Source organism: Cetorhinus maximus, chromosome 2, assembly GCF_964194155.1.
Source record: "Cetorhinus maximus chromosome 2, sCetMax3.hap1.1, whole genome shotgun sequence".
Lineage (NCBI taxonomy): Eukaryota > Metazoa > Chordata > Chondrichthyes > Lamniformes > Cetorhinidae > Cetorhinus > Cetorhinus maximus.
Window position 1 is genome coordinate 107,467,301 of NC_135880.1, and position 24,872 is coordinate 107,492,172.

Sequence of the window (24,872 nt, forward strand, 5' to 3'; positions counted from 1 at the left end):
CATACCAAGGATCAGCCTTGGGCCTTTAGTCTTTTCCCACTGCCCTGCAAAAAATTTCTCCTTCAAGGATTTATCCAAATAGCTTTTGAGTTTTTTTTTAATTTGAATCTGCAGTGTAATGCATTTCAGAATCTACCAATTCATTGCATAAAGAGAAAAATGCTTCCTTATGTGCCTCATGGTCCATAGGGCCAGAGTGCACAGAGAAAGAAAGGCCCCACTTGCACTCCAGTACCCCCGGCTCACCCTCTCCAGCTTTTGTCCCACCGACCCCTACCAACAAACGCCACAAATTTAACTTTCATCTCCTTTTAAGCACAATGATGATGGGCATCTGCCAAGTAGTGAAGATCAGAACATCAAATAAGAATAACTGCAAATCGCAAGCACCTTATATTTTCTGCATTCTGGCCCATTGAACTCAGCCCACTGCCCAGCATGTGCAAGTCTTGTTCGGCCTGACCAGACTCTCAAAGTGAGTCATTGTGGCACCATTAAACCCCAGCTCCTGGCTCATGAAGCAGTGAAACTTGGCTCTCACCTGCTGTTGGGAATGGGGGTCCCAGTCTGTTCAAGCTGCTGGGTGATCATGGCACAAGATATGGAAGCTAGCCCCACACTTCTGGGTGAAGTCTCAGACTCCAGCTCCAGCACCTGGCGCCACCAATAGCTCCCCTCACGCCACTCCATGTGATGGCCTCACGGCGAAGCACTGGCAATCCATCCCCACTCTTATGATAAATCATCCTTTTCCTCACCAAGGGTTCCTCATTCTCCACCCCTACCATGGTTGAAAAAGTCAGAGGGGAACATTTTCCCCCGCCGTCGGCAGGTGGGGGGGGGGAAGAGGGAAGTACAGGAGCGAGCGCCAGTAGCCAGACATCCAATCAGCGCGCCCCGGTCAGGTGGACGCTGCCATTTTACACGGGCGGGCCAATTAATGTGCACGAAAGAGCGCAAACATCTCCCTGAGGCTAAGTGCTGCCTCAGGGAGATCAGCGCCAAATTTAAAAACGTTAACAATAGAAAAAAAAAAATTCCCCCGTCATGTCCCCTCATGTGGCACTGTCACATGAGTTAGGATGTGTCCTTAACTTTTATTTAAACATTTGATAACCATGTAAAAGCTCTCATGAAACCTCATTCTGCCCACGGATGAGGTTTTGTGATTTTTCCGAGGCACGCCTGGACTCCCGGCCTGCCTGCCAACCCTAAGGTTGGACGGGCAGGTCCATCAATCAAGTTAAATAGTTTTTTAATGGCCTTAATAGGCCATTGACAGTTCGGCGGGCGCGCAGCCGAATCGGCTGCATGCCCACCAAACTGAAAGTCTAAATGACACGAGGTGATGTCGGGACGCACGCCCGACATATCCCCACGTCATCTAACACATCAGCGAGTGGGCCCCGCCCCTGCTCGCCGACCGGAAAAACCTATCCCTAGACACTGTCCATTCCATTTTCCACAATTATTCTCTCACTCCATCCCCTCCCTTCCAGATCCACAATAGAGTTCCCCTGCTCCACACCTTCCACTCCACAATCAGCAGAGCATCCTTTTCCATTTCCGCCACCTGCATTGTAATGCTACCACCAAACACATCCTCTCCTCCCCTCCCAGTATTCCAAAGGGCTTTTCCCTCTGTGGCACCTAGTCCACTTCTCAATCACCTCCAATACCCCCTCCTATGGCAGCTTCTCATGCAAAGGCAAGTGATGTAACACCTGCTCTTTTACCTCATCCCTTCGCACCTGAGGAAGAGGCCCCAAAAATCCTTCCAGGAGACACAGCAATTTACTTGTAATTGTTTAAATTTAGTGTGCTGCAGTCACTGCTCACGATTAATTCACCCTTTACAATTCGGTTGCTCTGCATGGCTTGGTTTTTTTTTTTAAGTGCCTGGTTGCTTTAAGTATTCTCTGCAGCTGCACACTCTTCTCTATAACTGGGGAGACCAAACAGGTCGGGGATCTTTGCAAATCAGTAACCCATTCAGTCCATAAGTGTGACCCAGAGCTTTCAATCGCCTGGAACTTTAGTTCTCCGTCCCACCCTCACACTTACCTCTCTTCTCTCTGGCCTCCTGCACTGTTCCAGTGTAGTTCAACATAAACTCGAGGACCAGACTCATGTTTCGATTGGGCAATTTACAGCCTTCTGGACTCAATATTTGAGTTCAACAATTTCAGATCATAACCTCTAAACATATTTCTTTTGGACAATAACAGCTGATGATTTAGCTTTCTCCATTTATATCTCCTCTAGATTCATCTTTTGCTTCTTTCTTGTCCCATTATCAAGCCTTTTGCCTTGTGCCATCATCCCTTTTGTCATTTAAACACTCCTTCCTTCCACACTATCACAGACTTTCCTTTTTGTTCTTTCGCTTTGTCTGTACTTGTTTAAAACCTGTTACAACTCTAAGTCCCATTCTGACAAAAGATCTTCAACCTGAAATATTAACCTTGCTCCTCCCGCCACAGATCCTACCTGACCTGCTGAGTATTCTAGCCATTGTGTTTTTATTCACTCTTATTCTCTGTTTCCCCAATATATTTTTTATTTAATTCTAAATAATAGAAAACCAAAGTAAAACTAAGGACAAAATATTTGACTTTAAAATGAGGAATGAATTACAGTTGAGCGCCCTGGTCTAATTATGCCTGCTCTCCATACTGCTTCGTCTGAAGATTACACTTGATCTTGTACTTATTGACATAATGCACCCTAAAAGGATTCCATTGTTTCAAACGTTATTGATATCAACTTTGCCACAAGCATCAAGTATGTAGTTAAAAATATTATAAGTTTTATAGATTGTATTCAGTAGTTACAATCCTTCAGCCTAAAGAGCCTTCCTGGCAAAGGATTCTACAACTGACTAGCTTGCCATTTCAGAGTGCGTTAGAAGTCGACTGCATATCAGCTTGATTTAGTGGTAGCATTATCAGAATTGAGTTAATCCAACTCTCAGGATTTCTGTACATAATCTAAGATGACACTTCTATGATGTCTATGAGGCATGCTGCTTTGTTGAAAATGCGATGCTTTTGATTAATCAAGGCCTGCCTGTTCAGTCTAGCAGTATTCAAAGAGCAGAATAGACCCCTGAAAAGAATATTTAGCATGGGAAATGATGATTAGATAAACATTTTCTTAGTACTAAGGCATCCTCACATTTAGTTCAACTAAATAAAAAAACACCTTTTGGTCCAATCTTTGCCAGAATGGAATGTAGTTGCACCATAACCTCTTCATTTGGAGGAGAATCTTTACTGGCACTGAACAGCAACTGAAGGAGAATTTGGCTTCCTCCTTTGGAAACCAAAACACCACACCTGCGTCCTCCTCCTAGAAGACAAATCAGAAATTTGTTTTTATTTGCACATGTACGATGAATGTACAAACATTACCTAGGCAATATCTTATTTTATGCATCAGGTGAATCTGGTTCTTAAGTCATTGGTCGAGATTGTTAAGTCACTTTTACAGAAAGAACTCCACCAATACATTGTATGAAAATCACAAGAAGCATAATATATCGCCATAATGCTTAAAATGATGGAGCATTCTATAAACAACAACCGTCTTAGATCTCTCATCTTCATTTTCTTCACTAGTAAGTTAAACATTCATTAGCAATTCAGCAAAATTAACCACAATTACCCTAGGATTCTAGCATATTTACAAACAGAGAGTAGAAATATTAAGAACAGTAGGAACAATTGTTCTCTGCTACCTCTCATTTGGGAGTTCTTATTGCTGAACGAGTGCAAAAGTCGCAAAATGCTCAATTCTTCAAAATTGGCATGCGTCATCTGGTAGTCTATTGCTCTTAATCTAAAGTGCTACAAATCTGCATTTTTCAAGCATCAAATGCCTCCCATTGTGTTCCATTCAAATTGCTTAATTTAAAAATTCTGGATCTTTCAAGTTTTTTGAAATAAATCATTGATTCAATTGGAGTAGACGCTAGCAGTCAAATTCTTAAAAATGGGAAAAGGCACAAGTGTGACGAGCTATACAAAAATGTATACATAATTCTAAAGCTAAAAATCCAGCATTGCATAACATAATCAAATATTAGAGGGATTGTTTCCAAATAATTCTGACAATAAGGTTTTATGGGGACCGCAGTTTCTTGGAATTATGTTCAATTGCCTTTGGGAATTGGAGAGGAATTTTCCAGTTTCCCCTGAATTAGCAGCTGGTTCTCATCTTATGTCTCCAAGGTGATTGCATGATTCGTGTGATAGGTTGCACTATATCTGGATAGGGCAGATTTAATTGTCTTCCCTATTTTTGGCTGCTCATGTTTGGTTTTCTATTTGCAAAACCTTTTGGAAAGGCGATGTGAATACTGTTTGGATACACCTGACAATAGATTGTCACATTTCTAAGTTTAGAAATTCTTAGTACCAAATCACTGCTTGAGTCCACTAAAAATCTTGTTCTTCAAATAACATGCATTCTCCATGAGCATGGGAATATAGTCTAGCTTGATATGTTCTGAGCACATACATTAAAAGTAGTAAATTGCAAATAGGTGGTGCCATACATGATCTTCATTCCAACATCATATAAAGTACCTAGACGTAGATCATAGTGCCAGTTCATTTTGACCAGAGGCTTAATTCTAATTAATTAACCTTTAAAAGTAATTCCCCCTCTCCAAACTATGCATATGCATGATAGATGGGTGATTTGCATGGTTTTCATATTATTCCAAAAACAAAGACCAAACTTGCCACTAAATCTTTATTTTCCATTGTCATTGTTTATGCACTACAGGTAAAGACCAAAGTGGTAGAAATTTAGGAGGAGGAGCAGGCTATTTTGATGGGAGCACAAAACTACCACTCAGGACAGATCTGTGAAAAGTGATATAAAACAGAAAACGCTGGAAAAATTCAGCAGATCTGGCAGCATCTGTGGAGCGAGAAACAAGAGTTGGTGTTCCAAGTCCATATGACTCTTCTTCAAAGCTAAAGAGAAGTAGAAATGTGATAAATATTATACGGTTTAAGAAGGGTGGAACAGGTGGAGCAAAATAGAAGGTCGGGGGATAGGTAGGAGCTCAGGAGAGATTGACAAAGATGTAACGGGGCAGAATTTTTCACTCCGCGTGCGGGCGCGCGCCCGACATGCTCGGGCATAAAATAGTGCATGATGACGTTGGGCGAACGTCCCGACATCATTGCACACTAGCGCAATATTTCACTCAGCGGGAACGCACTAAACTCGGAAGCGCACCTGCCGACAAATAAGATGGCGCAATTAACTAGGATTTTTGCTGCCCGTCCAACGTTACAGTTGGCAGGTGTATCCAAACGGCATTCACATTGTATTTATGTTTGAAAAACCTTTTGGAAAGGCAAACATGAGCAGCCAAAAATAGGGACAGGGAAAACAATTAAATCTGCCCTATCAAGATTATAAACCTCAACCAAGGATGAGGTTTCCGATATTAATTTTTTAAAAATGTTTACAGAATTTATCATCATCCATATGTTCCAGTGACTGATTCTGATGCATGGGTATTTTTTCCAAGTTTTTAAAATCTTTATTTTGTGCATTTAAATTCTTCGGCTCCCTGAGGCAGCTCCTCCGCGCCCACGCCGACTTCAGAGCTTGCCCTCCTCCCACCCTCAACCCAGGCAGCGCTGATTGTATCAGCACGTGCTTCAAGCTGGCTGGCCAATCGCGGTCGATAGTCCATTTCCCAACCACTCCTGGGCCCACCGAGCTGGAACTTCAGGCCATGGACACAAAACAAAGGGAGAGTTAATGGTCGTGTTAAAGACTAAAGAAAGTTCTGATAGCAACATTAAAGTAAGATAGCATAATGTGTTAATAGCCGAACAAGGGTCAGCGCTCTCTGAAAGCACAACATAGAAACAAGTGACAGATGGCCCTTTGGGGGGTGTGGGGGGGGAGAGAGAGAGAGAGAGAGAGAGAGAGACTTTAAAAAAAGGATATTAAAAAATACAGGAAAAAAAATTTTAATGAATAAATTAAAAATATATATATAAGAATAAATAAAAATAAATAAATTGGATTGAAAAAAGGTAAAGCTAGAGGAGAAGAGTTCATGGTCTGAAGTTGTTGAACTCAATGTTAAGTCCTGAAGGCTCTATGGAAGATGAGGTGCTGTTCCTCCAGTTTGCATCAAGCTTCACTGGAACATTGCAGCAGGCCAAGGACACACATATGGGCATGAGAACAAGGCAGTGCATTCAAATGGCAAGCGAGAGGAAGGTCTGGGTCATGCTTGCAGACTGAGCGAAGGTGTTCTGCAAAGCAGTCACCCAGTCTGCATTTAGTCTCCCAAAGTAGAGGGGATCACAATGGGGACAGCGAACACAGTAGGTCAAATTGAAGGAGGTGCAAGTGAAGTGTTGCTTAAAGTGTTTGGGGCCCTAGACAGTGAGGAGGGAGGAGGTAAAGGGGCAGGTGTTGCACCTTCTGCGATTGCATGGGAAGGTGCCGCTTGATAGCACTATTTTTTATTGTGAGTAAAGCTATTTTTATTGTGAGAGCATTTTCATCTTTATATTTGCTGGTGGTTAAAGAATTTCTGTTCAAATTGCTCAAAAAATGTTTTCTCAATGTACGATTGCTCAGGAGGACAAAGTATTTTACAAACAACATCAGGTCAAAAGAGAAATCAGCAAAATCATGGAAAATATTTGTATCTGACCACACCCCACACAAGAGTAACTGGGTGGTCTGCTCTAAATACACTTAGCAACCATTTAATGACTACTACAGTTGCTGACCACTTCCATCACTTTACTGATGATGGAGAGTAGACTGATTGGGTGGTAATTGGCCAGGTTGGATTTGTCTCACTTTTCGTGTTCAGGACATACCTGGGCAATTTTCCACATTGCCAGGTAGATGCCAGTGTTGTAGCTCTGAGAGTGCAAATAAGTTAGTGCTACTCCCCTGCCTTTTCTCTCCATGTAATTGTCCAATTCCTTTTTGAAAACCACAATTAAACCTGATTCCACCACACTCTCGGAGTGCATTCCAGATCCTAATCGTTCACTGCTTAAAAATGTTTTTCCCTATGGGTTCTTTCATGAATCACCTTAAATCAGTGTCCACTGGTTCTTGACCCTTCCACCAAGGGGAATAGTTTCTCCCTCTCTACTCTGTCAAGACCCCTCATGATTTTGAGCATCACAATCAAATCTCCTTTCAACCTTCTCTTCTCTCAAGGAGAACAGCTCTAGTTTCTCTAATCTATTCTTGTAGCTGAACTCTCTCACCTCCAGGACCATTTTTGTCATTTTTTTTCTGCACCCTGTCCAGTGCCTTCACATCCTTCCTAAAGTGTGGTGCCTAGTATGGGATGTAATACTCAACTGAAGCTGGACTGGTTTTTTATAAGGGCTCACCATAGCCCCCTTTGCTTTTATGCTCAGGATAATCCTCTATTTATAAAGTCCAGGTTCCTGTATCCTTTATAAACTGCTTTCTCAAACAGCCCTGCCACCTTTGGTGATTTGTGCACATATACCCCCAGGTCCCTCTACTCATGGTCTTTAGGATTCTATGCTTCATATTATACTGTCTCTCCTTGTTCTTCTAACCAAATGTTCACAGCACACTCCGCTTCATTTGCCAAGAGTTCATTCATTCCACCAGCCTGTTATGTCCTCTTAAACATATGAACATACATACAATAACACAAATTAGGAGAAGTAGACCACTCAGCCCTTCGAGCCTGCTCCGCCATTCAATAAGATCATGGCTGATCTCATTGTAACCACAACTGTACATTCCCACCTACCCCTGATAACCTTTTGCCCCCTTACTTATCAAAAACCTATCTATCGCTGCCTTCAAAATATTCCGAGGCTCTGCTTCCACCACCTTTTGAGGAAGAGTTCCAAAGGCACTCAAACCTCAGAGAAAACATTTCTCATCTCTGTCCAAAATGGGTGACCCCTAATGGCCACTAGTACTAGATTCTCCCACAAGATGAAACATCCTCTTCATTTCAACTCTGTCAAGACCCTTCTGGATCTTGTATGTTTCAATCAAGTCACCTCTCACTCTTCTACTCCGGCAAATACAAGCCTAACCTGTCCAACCGTTCCACATAAGACAACCCGCTCAATCCAGGTATTAGTTTAGTAAATCTTCTTTGAACTGCTTCCAACACATTTACATCCTTCCTTAAATAAGGAGACCAATACTGCACACACTACTCCAGATGTGGTCGCCAATGCCCTGTATAACTGAAGCATAGCCTTCCCACTTTTGTATTCAATTCCACTCGCAATAAATGATAACATTCTATTAGCTTTCCTAAATACTTGCTGAACCCACATGCTAGCCTTTTGTGATTCATACACTAGGGCACCTAGATCCCTGTGCATCTCAGAGTTCTGCAATCTCACACCATTTAGACAATATGCTGCTTTTTTATTTTTCCTGCCAAAATGGACAATTTTACAGTTTACCACATTATACTCCTTTTGCCAGATCTTTGCCTACTCACTTAACTCATTTATATCCCTTCATAGCCTCCTTGTGTCCTCTTCCCATCTTACTATCCTACCTACTTTTGTGTCATCAATAAATTTAGCAACCATACCTTCGGTCCTTCATTATCCTCCTCACAGTTCACAATATGTCCAAGTTTTGTCTTATTTTCAAATTTTGAAACTGTGCTTTGCACACATAAGTCTAGGGGCAGGATCTTCTGGTCGGCAAGCAGGGGCGGGGCCCGCTCGCCAACACGTAAAATTATGCGGGGATACGTCGGGTGGAACTCCCGACGTCACCCCGTGTCATTTCCATTCTCAGGTTGGCGGGGGCGCAGCCGAGTCGGATGTGCACCCGCCAACCTGTCAACGGCTTATTAAGGCCATTAGAAAACCAATTCAGCTCATTGATGGACCTGCCCGTCCAACCAGGCGGGCTTGTGAAAAAACACAAAACCTCATCCACTGGCGGGATGAGGTTTCATGAGGGTATTTAAATTTTAATGAAAGGTCCAAATAAAAGTTATGCACATGTCCCAAATCATGTGACAGTGTCACATGAGGGGACATGGCAGGGAACATTTTTTAACTCCTTTTAATAAAGTTGAAAATCTGGGCCGATCTCCCTGAGGCAGCACTTAGCCTCAGGGAGATCTGTGTGCTATTTTGCACACATACGCAAAAGAGAGCACTCTTGGCTGAGGGAATCCGCCCCCCCGCCCACACAGGGAGCGCATAGCGCCTCCTGGCGGATGTCACGCTGGGCGGGCCTTAATTCCCGACGGGGGTAAAATTTTGCCCTAGGTCATAAATACAGATCAAAGAATGCAGTGGTATTAATACTGACCACTATACACCAATCCTGTAGTTCAAAGAACAACCATTCGCCACTGCTCTGCTTCCTATCATTTGGCCAACTTCATATCCATCGGTCACTGACCCTTTTATTCTACAGGCTTCAACTTTACTGATAAGCCTGTTATATGATACTTTATCCACCATCTATTGAAAGTCAATGCACATCGCATCAACCATATCGCCCTCATTACCCCTCTCTGTTACCACATCTAAAAGCTAAAGCAAATTAATTAAACACGATTTTCCCTTAACCAATCTATGCTGGCTTTCCTTAATTAATCCCCATTTCCTCATAACTGTTAATTTTGTTCTGGATTATCATTTCTAAAAGCTTTCTCATCATCAAGGTTAAACTGACTGGCCTGGAAATAATAATATGGGGAAATAATAATGGGGAAACCAGGAAATGGCAGAGGAGTTAAATAAATACTTTGCATCAGTCTTCACGGTGAAGACACTAATAGCATTCCAAAAATACTAAATAATCAAGGGACGAAAAGAGGGGAGGAAATAAATACAGTAACTATCACTAGAGAAAAAGTACTAGGGAAACTAATGGGGCTAAAGACCTATAAGTCCCCTAAACCTGATGGGTTGCATCCTAGGATATTAAAGGAAGTAGCTACACAAATAGTGGATGCACCGGTAGTAATCTTCCAAGAATCCTTAGATTCTGGAAAAGTCCCAGAGGATTGGAAAACTGCCAATGTAACACCCTTATTCAAAAAGGGAAAGAGACAAAAAACAGGTAATTATAGGCCAGTTAGCTTAACATCTGTCATTGGAAAAATGTTAGCGTCTATTATAAAGGGTGTAATAGCAGAGCATTTAGAAATACATGACATGATCAAGCAGAGTCAGCATGGCTTCATGAAGGGGAAATCATGCCTGACAAATTTATTAGAATTCTTTGAGGAGATAACAAGCAGGATAGATAATGGGGAACCAGTAGATGTAATATATTTGGATTTCCAAAGGGTGTTCGATAAGGTACCGCACATACGGCTACTTAATAAGATAAGAGCCCATGGTGTTGGGGGGTAGTGTACTAGCATGGATTGACTAACTAATGGAAGAGAGAGAGAGTGAGTTGGGATAACGGGGGCATTTTCAGGATGGTAACCTGTAACTAGTGGAATGCCACAGGGATCAGAGCTGAGGCCACAATTATTTACAATATATATTAATGACTTGGTTAAAGGAAGTGAATGTACTATCGCCAAGTTTGCGGAAGACACAAAAATAGGTGGGAGGGCAAGGGGTCAAAATATCTAGAGAGGGATGTAGAAAGGTTAAATGAATGGGCAAAAGCTTGGCAGATGGAACATAATGTGGGAAAATGTGAGGTTATGCACTTTTGAAGGAAGAATAGAGGAGATGAATATTATTTAAATGGAGAAAGACTGCAGAAAGCTGTAGCAGAGGGATTTGGCAGTCCTTGTGCATGAATCACAAAAAGCTAGCATTCAAGTTCAGCAGGTAATAGGGAAGGCAAATAGAATGCTGGCCTTTATTCAAAGGGAATGGAATATAAAAATTGGGAAGTCTTGCTAAAACTACATGGCTAAAACTACACGGCACTAGTTAGACCACACCTAGAATACTGTGAACAATTTTGGTCCCCTTATCTAAGGAAAGATATACTGGCATTAGAGGCAGTCCAGAGAAGGTTCACTAGGCTGATCCCAGGTATGGAGGGACTTTTTTATGAGGAGAGGTTGAGTAGGTTGGGCCTGTACTCATTGGAGTTTAGAAGAATGAGAGGCGACCTTACAAGATTCTTAGGGGGCTTAGCAGGTTAGATGCTGAGAGGTTGTTTCCCCTTGTGGAAGAGTCTAGAACCAGAGGGCATAATCTCAAAGTAAGGGGTCATCCATTTAAGACAAGAGATGAGGAGGAATTTCTTCTCTCAGAGGGTCAGGAACACCACCACCTGGAAGTTCCCCTCCAAGTCACTCACCATCCTGACTTGGAAATATATCACTGTTCCTTCACTGTCACTGGGTCAAAATCCTGGAACTCCCTTCCTAACAGCACTGTGAGTGTACCTGCACCACATGGACTGCAGCGGTTCAAGAAGGCAGCTCATCACCTTCTCAAGGGCAACTAGGAATGTACAATAAATGCTGGCCCAACCAGTGAAGCCCACATCCCTTGAATGAATTAAAAAAAAAGTGAATCTGCGGAATTCTTCTCCACAGAGGGCTGTAGAGTCATTAAGTATATTCAAGGCTGAGATAGACAGATGTTTAATCAGTAAGGGAATCAAGGGTTATGGGGAAAAGGCAGGAAAGTGGAATTGAGGATTATCAAGTCAGCCAGGATCTCATGGAATGGTGGAGCAGACCCGATGGGCTGAATGGCCTGCTTCTGCTCCTATGTCTTATGGTCTGGAGTGGCTGGTATTATCATTGCATCCTTTTTTGAATAAAGGTGCAACATATGCAATTCTCCAGTCCTCTGGCCAGTGCCTCCACAGTTTACGCCCTTCCTTTCCTCGGTGTCCTGAAAAGCATCTAATCTGGTCCTGGGGACTTATCAACTTTAAGTACAGCCAGCCTTTCTTATAACTCCTTGTCATCATTTTTAAGTCATCCTGTAACTCAACTACCTCCTCTTTCACTACTACTTTGGCAACATCTGAGTAAAGACAGATGCAAGTACTTATTTAGTGCCTTGACCATGCCCTCTGCCTCCACACATGAATCCCCTTTTTGGCCATCAAACAGCCCCATTCCTCCATTTAAAACCCATTTACTATCAACATGGAAGATTTTTGGATTCCCTTTTATGTTGGCTGTCCGTCTCTTCTTGTAATCTCTCTTCAACATTCTTTTTTTTTCCACTTCCCTTCTGAACTTTCTATATTAACTCTGGCTCTCATTTGTATTTTCAACATGACAGCTGTCTTACGCTCACTTTTTCTGCATCATCTTACTACCTAGCTTTTACATCATCCATGGAGCTCTGGCTTTGTTTGTCCTACCATTCCCACTAATGGGATTGTACCTTGACTATACCCAAACGATATCCTCTTTAAAGACATTGTTCAATAACAGTTTTGCTTGCCAATCTTTGATTCTAATTTAAGTGGGACAGGTGAATTCTCACCCCACTGAAATTGGCCCTCCCCCTTTAGTTTTTATTATTTTGGTTTGCTCCTTGCCCTTTTCTACAGTTAACCTAAACCTTATGACACCACGTTCACTGACCCGTGGATACTTCCCCCGCTGACACCTAATCTACCTGTCCTACCTCATTCACCAGAACCACATCCAGCAATGCTTGCTTCCTTGTTGGGCCAGAGGGTAGAATTTTCCCCCATCGGGGGGGTTGTGCAGGGGCGGGCACAGGCCCGATCAGCGCCCCCAATCAGGTTTGTGCCGCCATTTTACGTGGGCAGGCCAATTAAGGCCCGCCCAGCGTGACGTGCACCCGGAAGCACTGTGCGCTCCCTGTGCAGGCGGGGCCGGGGGGGGGGGGGGGGGAGTCAGGAGTGCGCTCTTCCAGGCAGCCTCGGGGCAATTAGTTTCAGTTATGAAACATTGATTAAAAGTAAACAAAAACTTTAAGGGCATGAATCTGTCACATGAGCTGGGACATATCCGTTAATTTTATTAAAAACTTTTAAAACACTTTAAATACATTCATGAAACCTCATCCCGACTGTGGATGAGGTTCCATGAAAAATGCGAAGGCCGCTTGGGCTCTTTGCCTGCCCGCCAACCTTAAGGTTGGATGGTCAGCTCAATTTATTAGTTTAATTGATATTTAAATGGCCTTAATAGGCCTTTGACAGTTCGGCGGGTGTGCAGCTGACTCAGCTGCACACCCGCCAAACTGAAAATCTAAATGACGCGCGGTGACGTCGGGTGTGGGTCCCAACATCACCGCGCATCATTTTATGCCTCGGTGAGCGGGCCCCGCCCCTGCACACCAACCAGAAGATTCTGCCCAGAAACTTGTCCTGAATGCACTTCAGGAACTCTGCCCTCTCTCTCCCCTTTACACTATTACTATCTATATCATAGCTATTCTATGTTTCTTGCACCTCTCAAAAATGTCATTGCAATTTTGTTCCTCTATATTTTTCCCTCTAGTTGGTGGCATATAAAATGCACTCAGTCATGAAATGGTACCTCTCTATTGTTTCTTAGTTCCATCCAAGTAGATTGTGCATCCTTGAACCAACTAGGACATTTTCTCTCTAACACTATAATATTCACCTTAATCAATATTGCCACTCCTCCTCCCTTCCTTCCGGCCCATATCTTTCCTGAACACCTGTATCCTAGAAAATGTAGTACCCAGTCCTGCCCATTTTCAAGCTAGGTCTCCATTAGCACCATGACATCATATTCCTACGTGCTTTCTGCACCTGCAGCTCACCGACCTTAATTATCACACTCTGTGCATTCACTTTTTAAAAATTCATTCAGGGGATGTGGGCGTTGCTGCCCATCCCTAATTGCCCTTTAGATGGTGGTGGTGAGCTCCCTTCTTGAACCGCTGCAGTCCATGAAGTGTAGGTACGCTCAGTGCTGTTAGGGAGGGAGTTCCAAGATTTTCACCCAGCAGCAGTGAAGGAACGGTGATATATTTCTTAGCCAGGATGGTGTGTGGCTTGGAGGGAACTTCCAGGTGGTGGTGTTCCCATGCATCTGCTGCCCTTGTCCTTCTAGCTGGTAGCGGTCATAGGTTTGGAAGGTGCTGTCTAAGGAGCCTTGATGAGATCCTGCAGTGCAACTTGTAGATGCTACACACTGCTGCCACTCTTCGCCAGTGGTAGCAAGAGTGAATGTTTGTGGATGGGTGCCAATCAAACGTGCTGCTTTGTCCTGAATGATGTCAAGCTTCTCAAGTGTTGTTGGAGCTGCACTCATCCAGGCAAGTGGAGAGTATTCCATCACACTTCTGACTTGTGCCTTGTAGATGGTTGACAGGCTTTGGGTAGTCAGGAGGTGAGTTACTTGCAGCAGGACTCCTAGCCTCTGACCTGCTCTTTTGGCACTGTATTTATATAGCTAGCCCAGTTCAGTTGCTGGTCAGTGGTAACCCCCAGGATGCTGATAGTGGGGGACTTGGCGATGGTAATACCACTGAATGTTAAGGGGCAGCGGTTAGATTCTCTCCTGTTGGAGATGGTCATTGCCTGGCACTTGTGTGGTGCAAATGTTACTTGGCACTTGTCAGCCCAAGCCTGGATATTGTCCAGGTCTTGCTGCATTTGAACATGGACTGCTTCAGTATCTGAGGAGTAGCGAAATGGTGCTGAACATTGTGCAATCATCAGCGAACATCCCCACTTCTGACCTTAGGATGGAAGGAAGCACATTAATGAAGCAGCTGAAGATGGTTGGGCCTAGGACACTACTCTGAGGAACTCCTACAGGAATGCCCTGGAACTGAGATGATTGATCTTGAACAACCACAACCATCTTCCCTTGTGCTAGGTACAACTCCAACCAGCGGAGAGTTTTCCCCCTGGTTGCCCTTGTCTCCAGTTTTGCTAGGGCTCCTTGATGCCACAGTCAGTGAAGTGCTGCCTTGATGTCAAGTCACTCTCACCTCACCTCTGGAGTTTAGCTCTTTTGTCCATGTTTTAACCAACGCTCCAATGAGGTCAGAAGCTGAGTGACCCTGGCAGAACCCAAACTGAGCGTCAATGAGTAGGTTACTGCTAAGCCAGTGCCATTTCATAGCACTATTGCTGACTCCCTTCGTGCTGCTTTTTGTGTACAGAACATACCTGGACAATTTTCCACATGCACAGTAAACCCAACTGATGCCTTATTGCATTTCCTCTTATTCTGACCCCACCCAATACCTTAATATATTTATTCTACTGCTATTTATCTCACCTAGTTCTTTGTGAATCTTGTTTTTCCTGCTGGTTCTCACTCCCATATCAAGTTATTTTCAACCCTCCCCAATGTTAATATGGCAATCATCTCGTTAAAACCAATTGTTAGTTATGGTGATGGACATTAATTATCCCATCCGAATAGAATAAAAAGGTATAGCTGGAACACTTTGTGTGGAAGCTATTAGGAAGTAAACTAGCTTTAACCAAGAGATCAGTCTAGATTAATTCTTCCATCACAATCTCTGATTGTGAGTAACATGGTAGCAGAGGATGAACTTAAAGCTTTGCTGATTGATTGCTGTATGTGAAGATTTCTGTCTCAGTCCTCTGAGGGAAAAGAAGTGTACTGTTACTAACAATTTAAGTTATGGAATGGTGGAAGAATGGTGCAAAATCGCAAGCTTTGACTATCCACCAATTTTTTTCTGACTCTGAACCTTATCAGCAACGGAAGGCTGAAGTTGAAATGTGGACCTGGGTTACTGTTATACCCTGGAAGAAGCAAGGTATGGCTTTGTCATTATCATTACCAGCCAAAAGTAAGATAAATAAGAGGAGTAAAGTATTTTCAGGTGTAAAGTGGATGATTTGGATCATGAAGAGGGATTAAACTGTCTGATACAATTTTTGGATAAGTTCTACAAAAAGGATGAGTTGTTTGAAGTGTATGAAACTTGGATGATCTTTGATAGGTTTAGGAAATCAGGTGATCAGTCCATGGAAGAATATATCAAGAATTTTGATAAATGGTACAGGAGACTACAATGATTTGAACTTGAAATTCCAGAATTGATATTGGCATTTAAATTACTGGACTGTGCTCACATTTCCCATGTTGATAGTCTTTTAGTACTAACAGGGGTTCAGTTCCAAGGGAAAGAATCTCTCTTAGATCAAATGGCTCCTGTGTCAAAAAATTTCTAGGGAAACAGTAGTTCCCTGCCACTCTGTTTTACAGCATAGTTGTTTGATTTGCTAAAAAAAAGGATAGAGGATTCAATGGTGACTGAATTTTGCGGTCGACCAACTATTAGATGAAGATTTCACTACAAAGATGGGGTTAATGATGAAGTCTGAAAATGGTCGTAACCCTAGCTAATTTGGGGGTCGGGACACAAAGCATATCTGGGATGGTGACTGTAGATGTTTAAAGCCAAAAAATGCATGGGGAATGGTTAATTGGTGTGATTCCCAATACCATTGTGCAATGAACTGCCCACAGTGAAGGAATCATGTTTTTGAAGTGACCCACAATTCATCTGAAACTGAAAACGAGGATGGTGACTGCCATGATGGAATTGTATTGTTCAGAGTTTGAATCTGGTGATAAGTATCTTGATGGTAGATTCCTTCAACTGTGCAGTTCCGGATAGTGGTTGCACTTCTATGGTGTGTGACATGGACTGGCTTGACTGCTATCTGGAGCCTCTTGATGAGGCAGACCAGCAGAAGGTCAAGGCGTATGAATGCTCTATCTGCTTCAGGTTCGGAGATGACAATACATTAACATCCTCTAAACGGGTGGTCCTCCCTTGTAAGATAGGAGGGATCAATCTGTTTACCAGTACTGATGTGATTTCTAGTGAGATACCGCTACTGTTGAGTCAATCTGCGATGAAGGAGGCTCAGATGATGCTAGATACGTAGAATGACAGAGCAGTCATATTTGGAAAAAATGTGGATCTACATTTTACTCGGTCAGGCCATTACTGCATGCCACTAAGGAAGCCAGAGATTTCTCATCAAAAAGCTCATTAAGTTTTGTTAACTGCTGAGAATGAGAATTTGGTGGACAAAAAGATCATTTAGAAATTACATAGACAGTTTGCACATGCGGCGTCGCAGAAACTGAAGACTCTGCTTCGAGATGCGGGAATGGTCGATAAAGGGTATGATGATGATCTTATTGAACAAATCACTGCTCAGTGTGAAATTTGCCTTAAATATCGCAAGACACCACTGCGACCTGTTCTGAGCTTGCCACTAGCCAGGGAGTATAACGATGCAGTGGCAATGGACTTGAAAGTTTGGGACAAGGATAGGGGTTTTTACTACACTTCTTAGATATGGCAGCCAGGTTTAGTCTATCCACTGTGATACATAGTAAAGACAAAAGGACCATTGTCCATAAGGTCATGGAGAAATGGGTAGGAACAGGATTAGGAACACCAACGAAGTTCCTCATAGATAAGGGTGGGGAATTCGCCAATGAGGAATTTTGAGATGTGTGTGAAAATTTAAAGATCATAGTTGTGCACACTGCAGCTGAGAGCCTGTTTAGTAATGGTCTTTGTGAAAGAAACCATGCAGTAATAGATGACATGTTACATAAAATATTAGCTGATCAACCAGGTTATAAACTGCAAACAGTGCTAGCATAGGCGATGCACGCAAAGAACTCTCTGCAAATGGTTGGGGGGGTTCAGTCCATATCAGTTGCTGTATGGAAGAAATCCAAAGTTACCTTCTGTATTGTCAGATGCTCCCCTGCTCTAGAAGGGACTGCATTAGCTCCGCTTTTTCTGCTCATCTGAATGCTTTGCATGCAGGCAGAAAAGCTTTCATTAAAGCTGAGGTTTTGGAGAAAATTCGGCGGGCCCTACAGCACCACATAAGACCATCAGGAATGCAGTTTGGACAAGGAGACATGATATATTATAAAAGGGAAGGCCAGAAAGAGTGGAAAGGACCTGGCAAGGTTATAGGGAGTGATGGGAAAGTAGTAACTGTGCAACACGGTAATCAAACTGTTCAGGTACATTCTTCACAGTTAATTGGTACTGACTATACCTTTACAGGTTCTGAACAGGTCATAGAACGTGAGGAGGCACCATGCACTTCACATACACATACACTGGGTAGTTATGAGGAGCAGATGATGGCAGATACAGGGTTGACTGACTATGAACAAAGTAATACTGAGGTACAGGACAACGCTATTCGTCCAAAAGGACAATTACCTAAAGTAGGAATAAATGTAACATACATGCCAGAAGGAACCAGTGTGTGGAGGGATGCCACCATAGGGAGAGCAGGAAAGGTCACTGGTAAATACAAACATTGGCTAAATGTGCAGGATGAAGGACAGGAGACAAGACCTATCAATTGGAAAAATGAGGTAAGATGTGGAAACCCAGAAAGCGCAGTAGGAGTTCTGAGTGGACCAGCAGGTGGTCATGACCCTAGAAAAAAAATCACGGACTTGCGAACGGCATTCTGTTCGCATGGGAGGACGATCATATAGTAGCAGTCCAGAAAGGCAGAGGAATGAGAGTAGAGGCTGTAGCTTAACAAGGAGGACTAGAGAGCAAACTAGCAATCTCAATAGAAGTAGAAGTTCTTATGACAGAGATTCTAGTAGCTGCTAATAAATTGGAAAGTAAGCCAATAAAGGAAGCCAAACAGAAAAAGTTGGAAGGAATTTGGGGTATATTCTGAAATACCTGACACAGGACAGCCAGCTTTATCTCACAGATGGATCTGGACAGAAAAGGTACTCCCAGACAGCACATATAAGGCCAAAGTGAGATTAGTAGCCTGAGGCTTTGAATTGAGACTGGGAGATCAGGATGTCAGAGTGGACTCGCCTACTGTGGGGAAAATGAGTTTGAAATTTTTTTTTAGCTATTTTGGCATCTTATTCCTGGGAGCGCAAATCGATTGATACAAAGGCTGTGTTTTTACAGGGGGAGAAGTTTCAAAGGGAAGTTTTTTGAAACCACCTAAAGAAGCCAGGGATGCAGAAGGAAAGCTAGGAAATTGAATAAGTGTGTTTATGGGTTGAATGATGCATCAAGAGTATGGTATTTTTCCGTGAGGTCTGTCTTGTTGAAAACAGGTTGTATTCAGTTAAAGGCAGACCCTGCAATGTTCTACTGGTACCATGAGGAGAAACTAGCTGGGATCTTTATCATGCATGGTAATTTCCTGTGGGGAGAATCTGTAGAATTTGAACAATGGGTAATCAAGGATAAAGAAGGAATTCCAAGTCGGAAGTCAGGCTTCTGGGCCCTTTAAATACGATAGGTTTAGACATTAAGCAGAGCAAGTTAGGAGTGACATTGAATCAACAATCTTATCTAGAAAATGTTAATTATATCCCAATAACTCGTGGTAGATCCTCACAAAAAGAGGATCCTGCTACCAAGGAAGAAATGGAACAGTTGAGAAGTTTGATTGGGTAGTTGTGCACTCAGGCTAAGCCTGATGCTAGTTATGATGTGTTGGAGCTGAGTACCATGATGAAACATGCAACAGTTGAGCAAGTTCTGAGAGCAAATAAAACATGTTAATAAAAAAAAAATTAAATTCTGAGATGTGTGCTCAAGTTATGGTTATGTTGATAACCGGTCTCTTTGGGACAACATTCATTCCACAAAGTGTCAGGGGAAAAAAGGCTACGAATAGACCTAGCCAGCATAAATGAGATGTTAGAGAGAAAAGAGATCTAAGATAAAATGGGTTGACACAAGTCGCCAACTATCAGACTGCTTTTTACAAAAAGCAATGCCTGCTCTAAGAAATTATTAAATGTGTTGGAAGAGGAGCATCTTATAATGATGCAATGAAAAATTGTTTTTGTTTGATAATTGTTTGTGTGTATATATGTGGTAAAAGAAATGCGGGAATTATAGATGGAAATACGTGACATTATTTCCTGTTTTCTTTAAAAAAAAAGTTCCAGTTTTTTAAAGAAAAGAGGGGAATCTGTTAATATGGCAATCATCTTAAAACCAACTGTTAGTTAAACAAGTGATGGGCATTAATTATCCCATCTAAATAGAATAAAAAGGTACAGCTGGAACACTTTGTGGACGCTACTGGGAAGTTAGTGGCACTGAGGAGTTGTCTCGGAAATAAATCAGCTTTAACCAAGAGACCAGCCTGGATTAATTCTTCCACCACCACCTCTTATTGTGAGTAACAGGACAGCAAACTATTCTGCCAGGATGCTGGTTCCAGTTCTGCTCAGCTTCAAACGTCCAGCCTACACGTGTCTCATTTCTCTCAGAATCGAGACCATGCCCCAGGAATCTAAAGTTCTCCCCCTCCTGCACCATCTTTCCAGTCAAGCATTCATTTACTCTATCCTCCTAGTTCAATGCTCAGTGTGTGCCACCTATGCCACCTGTAACTACCTGAGGTTCTCCCAAGCTATTTTTTTTCTAGCTCCCTGACATCTACCTGCAGGGCCTCAAGTCTTTCTACCTATGCCATTGGTATCAAAATAGACCATGGCAACTGGCTGTTCATCCTTCCCCGAGTGCTCTGCAACCAGTGACATACTTGATCCTGACAAACTACCATCCTAGATTCACGTCTGCAAACACAGGAACACCTGTTTGTTCCCCAAACTCTAGAATCACTTACCACTATTGCTTTCTGTGTTTCCTATGAGCCAGCAGTAGTGCCATGGACTTGGCTCTGGCTGCACTCTCCAGAGGGCCCATCATTCTCATGTTTAGAGTTGAATATTCTCTGGAAATAGAGTTGTTCAGGGTGCTCATGTACTACCTGCCTGGTCCTCCTTGACTGTCTAGCAGTCATCCATTCCCTCTCTTCCTGCAGGCCCTTGAGCTGTGGGGGTGACCACATCCAGAAATATATTATTCACAAAATCCTTCAGCCTTGTGGATGCACTGTAGTGACACCAGCTGCTGCACAAGCCCTGACAATATTCCAGCAATAGTAGTGAAGACTTGTGCTCCAGAACTTGCCATGCCCCTAGCTAAGCTGTTCTAGTATAGCTACAACACTGGTATCTACCCTGCAATGTGGAAAATTGCCCAGGTATGTCCTGTACACATAAAGCAGGACAAATCCAACCTGTACAATTACTGCTCCATCAGTCTACTCTTGATCATCAGCAGTGCTATCAAGCAGCACTTGCTTAGCAATAACCAGCTCACTGATGCTCAGTTCCGGTTCTGCCAGAGTCACTCAGCTCCTGGCCTCATTACAGGCTTGGTTCAAGCATGGACAAAAGAGCTGAACTCCAAAGGTGAAGTGAGAGTGGCTCCCCTTGACATCCAGGCAGCATCTGACCAAGCGTGGCATCAGGGAGTCCTGCAAAACTGGAGTCAAGGGCAATTGGGGAAAACTCTCCACTGGTTGGAGTCAGAGAAATGTGAGGTGATACATTTTGGTAGGAAGAACATGGAGAGACAGTTTAAAATAAAAGGGTTCTACTCTAAAGGGCCTGCAGGAGCAGAGGGACATCAGTATGTATGTGCATATGTCATTAAAGGTGCCAGGACAGGTTGAGAATAAAACATGTAGTATCCTGGCTTTTATTAATGGGGCATAGAGCAAGGAGGCTATATTGAGCTTGTATAAGACAATACTTGGACCTCAGCTGGAGTACTGCATACAATTCTGGGTGTTGCATTTTAGGGAGGATGTGAAGGCATTGGAGAGAGTGCAGAACAGGTTTGAGTATGATTCCAGGGATGAGAAACTTCTGTTATGAAGATAGGTGGGACTCTTCTCATTGGTAAAAAGAAGGCTGAGGAGATTTTGTAGAAGTATTCAAAATCATGAGGGGCCTGGACAGAGTAGATAAGGAAAGTATCAAGAACCAAGAGGGCACAGATTTAAGGTAACTGGTAAAAGAAGCAAAAGCGATATGAGAAGAAACTTTTTCACACAGTAAGTGGTTAGGGGTCTGGAATACACTGCCTCCAAAGTATGGTGGAGGCTAGTTCAATCGAGACATCCAAGAGGGAATTAGATCTTTGTTTGTTTCTTTTCAAATAATGTGCAGGGTTATGGGGAGAAGGGAAGAGAATGGTACCAAGTAAAATGCTCATTCAGAGAGCTGGTGCAGACATGATGGGTCAAATGGCCTCATTCTGCACTAACGATTCTGTGAACCTCTAACATAAGGGAAACATTAACTGCGAAACAGCACAGACGTTGCACTCAATCTTAAACTGGGAGTAGGAGATCACTTATGGTACTACCTATCTGCAAAACTGTGATGACACTTGCATTTGTTTGGTGTGTGCTTTCCAAAGAAACTACCAAATCAAGCCATGCTCCCACAGGGATGGAGCACTTTATACTACATCAGGTTAATTACCACATATATGAAAGAGTAATATTTGATCATCTCTGTCCTAATAATTTTTAATTGAAGTTTCAGAAGAAGAAATCTACTGACAATTGTCAATTTTATCAAACTATGTATTGGGCTGACCAAGAACTGAGCTAAAACATCCAACATTATTTTATCCAGTACCTCTAGTATATGAAGGCAACCCTGAACACCTTAAACTGGAAGTAAATCCCCACTGGTGAAAGGACAGTGATTGTAACATTCAGCTTTACAAAAATAAGTATCATATAATTGGTAACATATCAAAAATATTTTAATTTATGCTGAAATATTACTTCTGTAAGTTTAAAAACACTGATTTTTTTTTTGTTGATATTAAGCTTTGTTTAGGCTTAAACTGACTGCACTTTATATTTAATCCTATTCAAAATGCTGATTGGCTTAGAACTCTGAGTTCCAAACTCAAACTGTTGTTCTCTTTCCATTTACCTACAGACATGCTATGTATATCCTGCATCCTCTGTTTTTATTGTTCTGTGATACTTATTTTGAGACCTAGTTACGTTGAGAACTGCAGACTGTCATTTGTGTACTACAAGTGTCATCTACATTTCCAGAAAAGTTTACCAGAACAGCTTGAGGCATGGTCTTAAGTCATGGGCACTATTATTTCCAAAGGAACAACTGCAGGGCACAATGTACTTATTATTAATGACATTGTGGAGTAGCTATGCATCAAGGGAGGCCTGATCTTGTGAGCCCCTTTGCAGTAAAGAAAATTGATTCTTTAAAAAAAATCAAGATGTCTCCAAGTATAAAAAAGGGAACTGATTTATATTAAAAAGTTCACCCCGCCTTTAAACACTAATTGAAGAGGGAGTTTTATTAGCAAGGGTTTTACTTTGAGTGGGTATTTTTTCTTGTTCATTTGCGGATTTTTTTTAAATGGATTAAGGAAGCTCAGAGCATTGAGTTTTTCAGGTTATAAACTGACTGTTTCCAATTACCAGGTGGCATGTGCCTGCGATAGTGATTTTGAGATGCTCCTGAACTTCAGATGTTTTAGCTAGCAGGACAAGTATGAGAAAATACAAGCTGCAATGTTATTTTATCTGGGGTACATATTATTTATTTTATGCTTATTCCTATATATGCCAGAAAAATGTTTAGACTTAATGTCTGGATAAGCTAAAGTATAAATACAACACTGTGTAAACATATAGCCAATTACAAATATTTTTGTGTGTTTATAAAATTTCAGCTAGGAATCTACCAAACTTAAACTGCAAGCAAGGATTTATGTGTTTAAGCTTCTCATGCTCTGTCAAAATAAAGTGCATTTGTAGCTTTTTGTAACCTGAATTTTTACTTATTTTAAATTTTATGCTTATTGCTCTGTTCTCATTATTCTTGGTCATCTATTTCCACCCAGCACTTCCCAATGTTAAGTCTCTGAGACTAAGGAACTTGAAACTGCGTCCACACATTAAACATAGATTACATCTTAAGTTACCATACTTTATATCTTCTCATTGTTATCCATTAGAAATCGCTCAGGCACGGCTATGACAATGTCATTTTAGCCACATCTTCTAATTTTTTGTAGAAAACACTTTGTACATAAAACAGGTAATTGTACTTCACATGTTTACAAAACATATGCCACCATTCACTGCCAAATTTTAGTAATTTGCTTTCACCAAAGTTTGGAATTCTGGGTGAATTTATTAGACACAGCACATCTTAGTGCAGTTTCTAAGTTTTTGTCTAACAGTTACAAGCAATACTTTGACTATCAGAGTGATTACTGACAACGTTGACTAGCAGAGCAAGACATGCTAGACCCTCTGCTTCTCCCCATGTAGAAGGCAGCTGGATCCTGTTTGACCTATGCCATGACATGCCCTTGAGCTACTGATTATTAATTGGGCTTGCTTTCTTCTACTGGCCAGGAACAGTTTATCAAGCTGACAGCTGCCCTCTTCTTAAAATGTTGTTGGTGTTTCAATGGTGCGGGGTTTGGCATTTTTACTCCTGTTACACACCATTTTAACAGCTAATAAGCAGTAACCAAGAAAGCAAAGCGCACACAACAATCAAACTGTTTTTTGTCATACCATTTTGCTAATGAATACATCTATACAACCACATGAATATCTTGATCACATGCACAACAGTTTTGATTACTTTTTTTTTACAAATCAAAAATACAATTAGCTACATCTGGATTCCCAATCAGCCACATGTGGCTGGCTGGTGGAAGTAACCATTAATACTCTGATCACATTGTATCTTCCTCTACTCCCCACTTCTGTAATGGGGAAGTACAACAGATCACAAAGCCACCATTAGTAACACTGCAAGCTTTATTTTTGTTTCTTTTTGTTTTGCTCCTTATTTCCTCACACTTTCAAAACCTTAGCTAAAAGTGGAACTATGGAAGATGGAGGCAGGGAGAAACTGCCTCTAAATTCAGAACAAAAAACCTCTGTTCAAACTCACCCACTGATACCAGTTCGTTAAGCATGTTGAGGATATTCAGTGTAGTCTGTAGATCATGAGTGTTCTGAAAAAAGACACATTATTTTTTCTT

The 24,872-nt window shown here is 42.0% G+C and overlaps 1 protein-coding gene across 9 annotated transcripts in view; it reads right to left on the bottom strand.

Annotated features, from left to right (window-relative positions):
- The window catches only part of agtpbp1 (ATP/GTP binding carboxypeptidase 1), a 360,842-nt gene that overhangs the window by 201,237 nt on the left and 134,733 nt on the right, over positions 1-24,872 (bottom strand). For all 9 annotated transcript variants that reach the window (XM_078568039.1, XM_078568065.1, XM_078568001.1 and 6 more), the window contains 2 exons: positions 24,782-24,845; positions 3,205-3,351 (listed from right to left, as the gene is read on the bottom strand). In XM_078568039.1, coding sequence (XP_078424165.1) covers positions 3,205-3,351; positions 24,782-24,845 — 211 coding nt within the window. The remainder of the gene's footprint in view (positions 1-3,204; positions 3,352-24,781; positions 24,846-24,872) is intronic.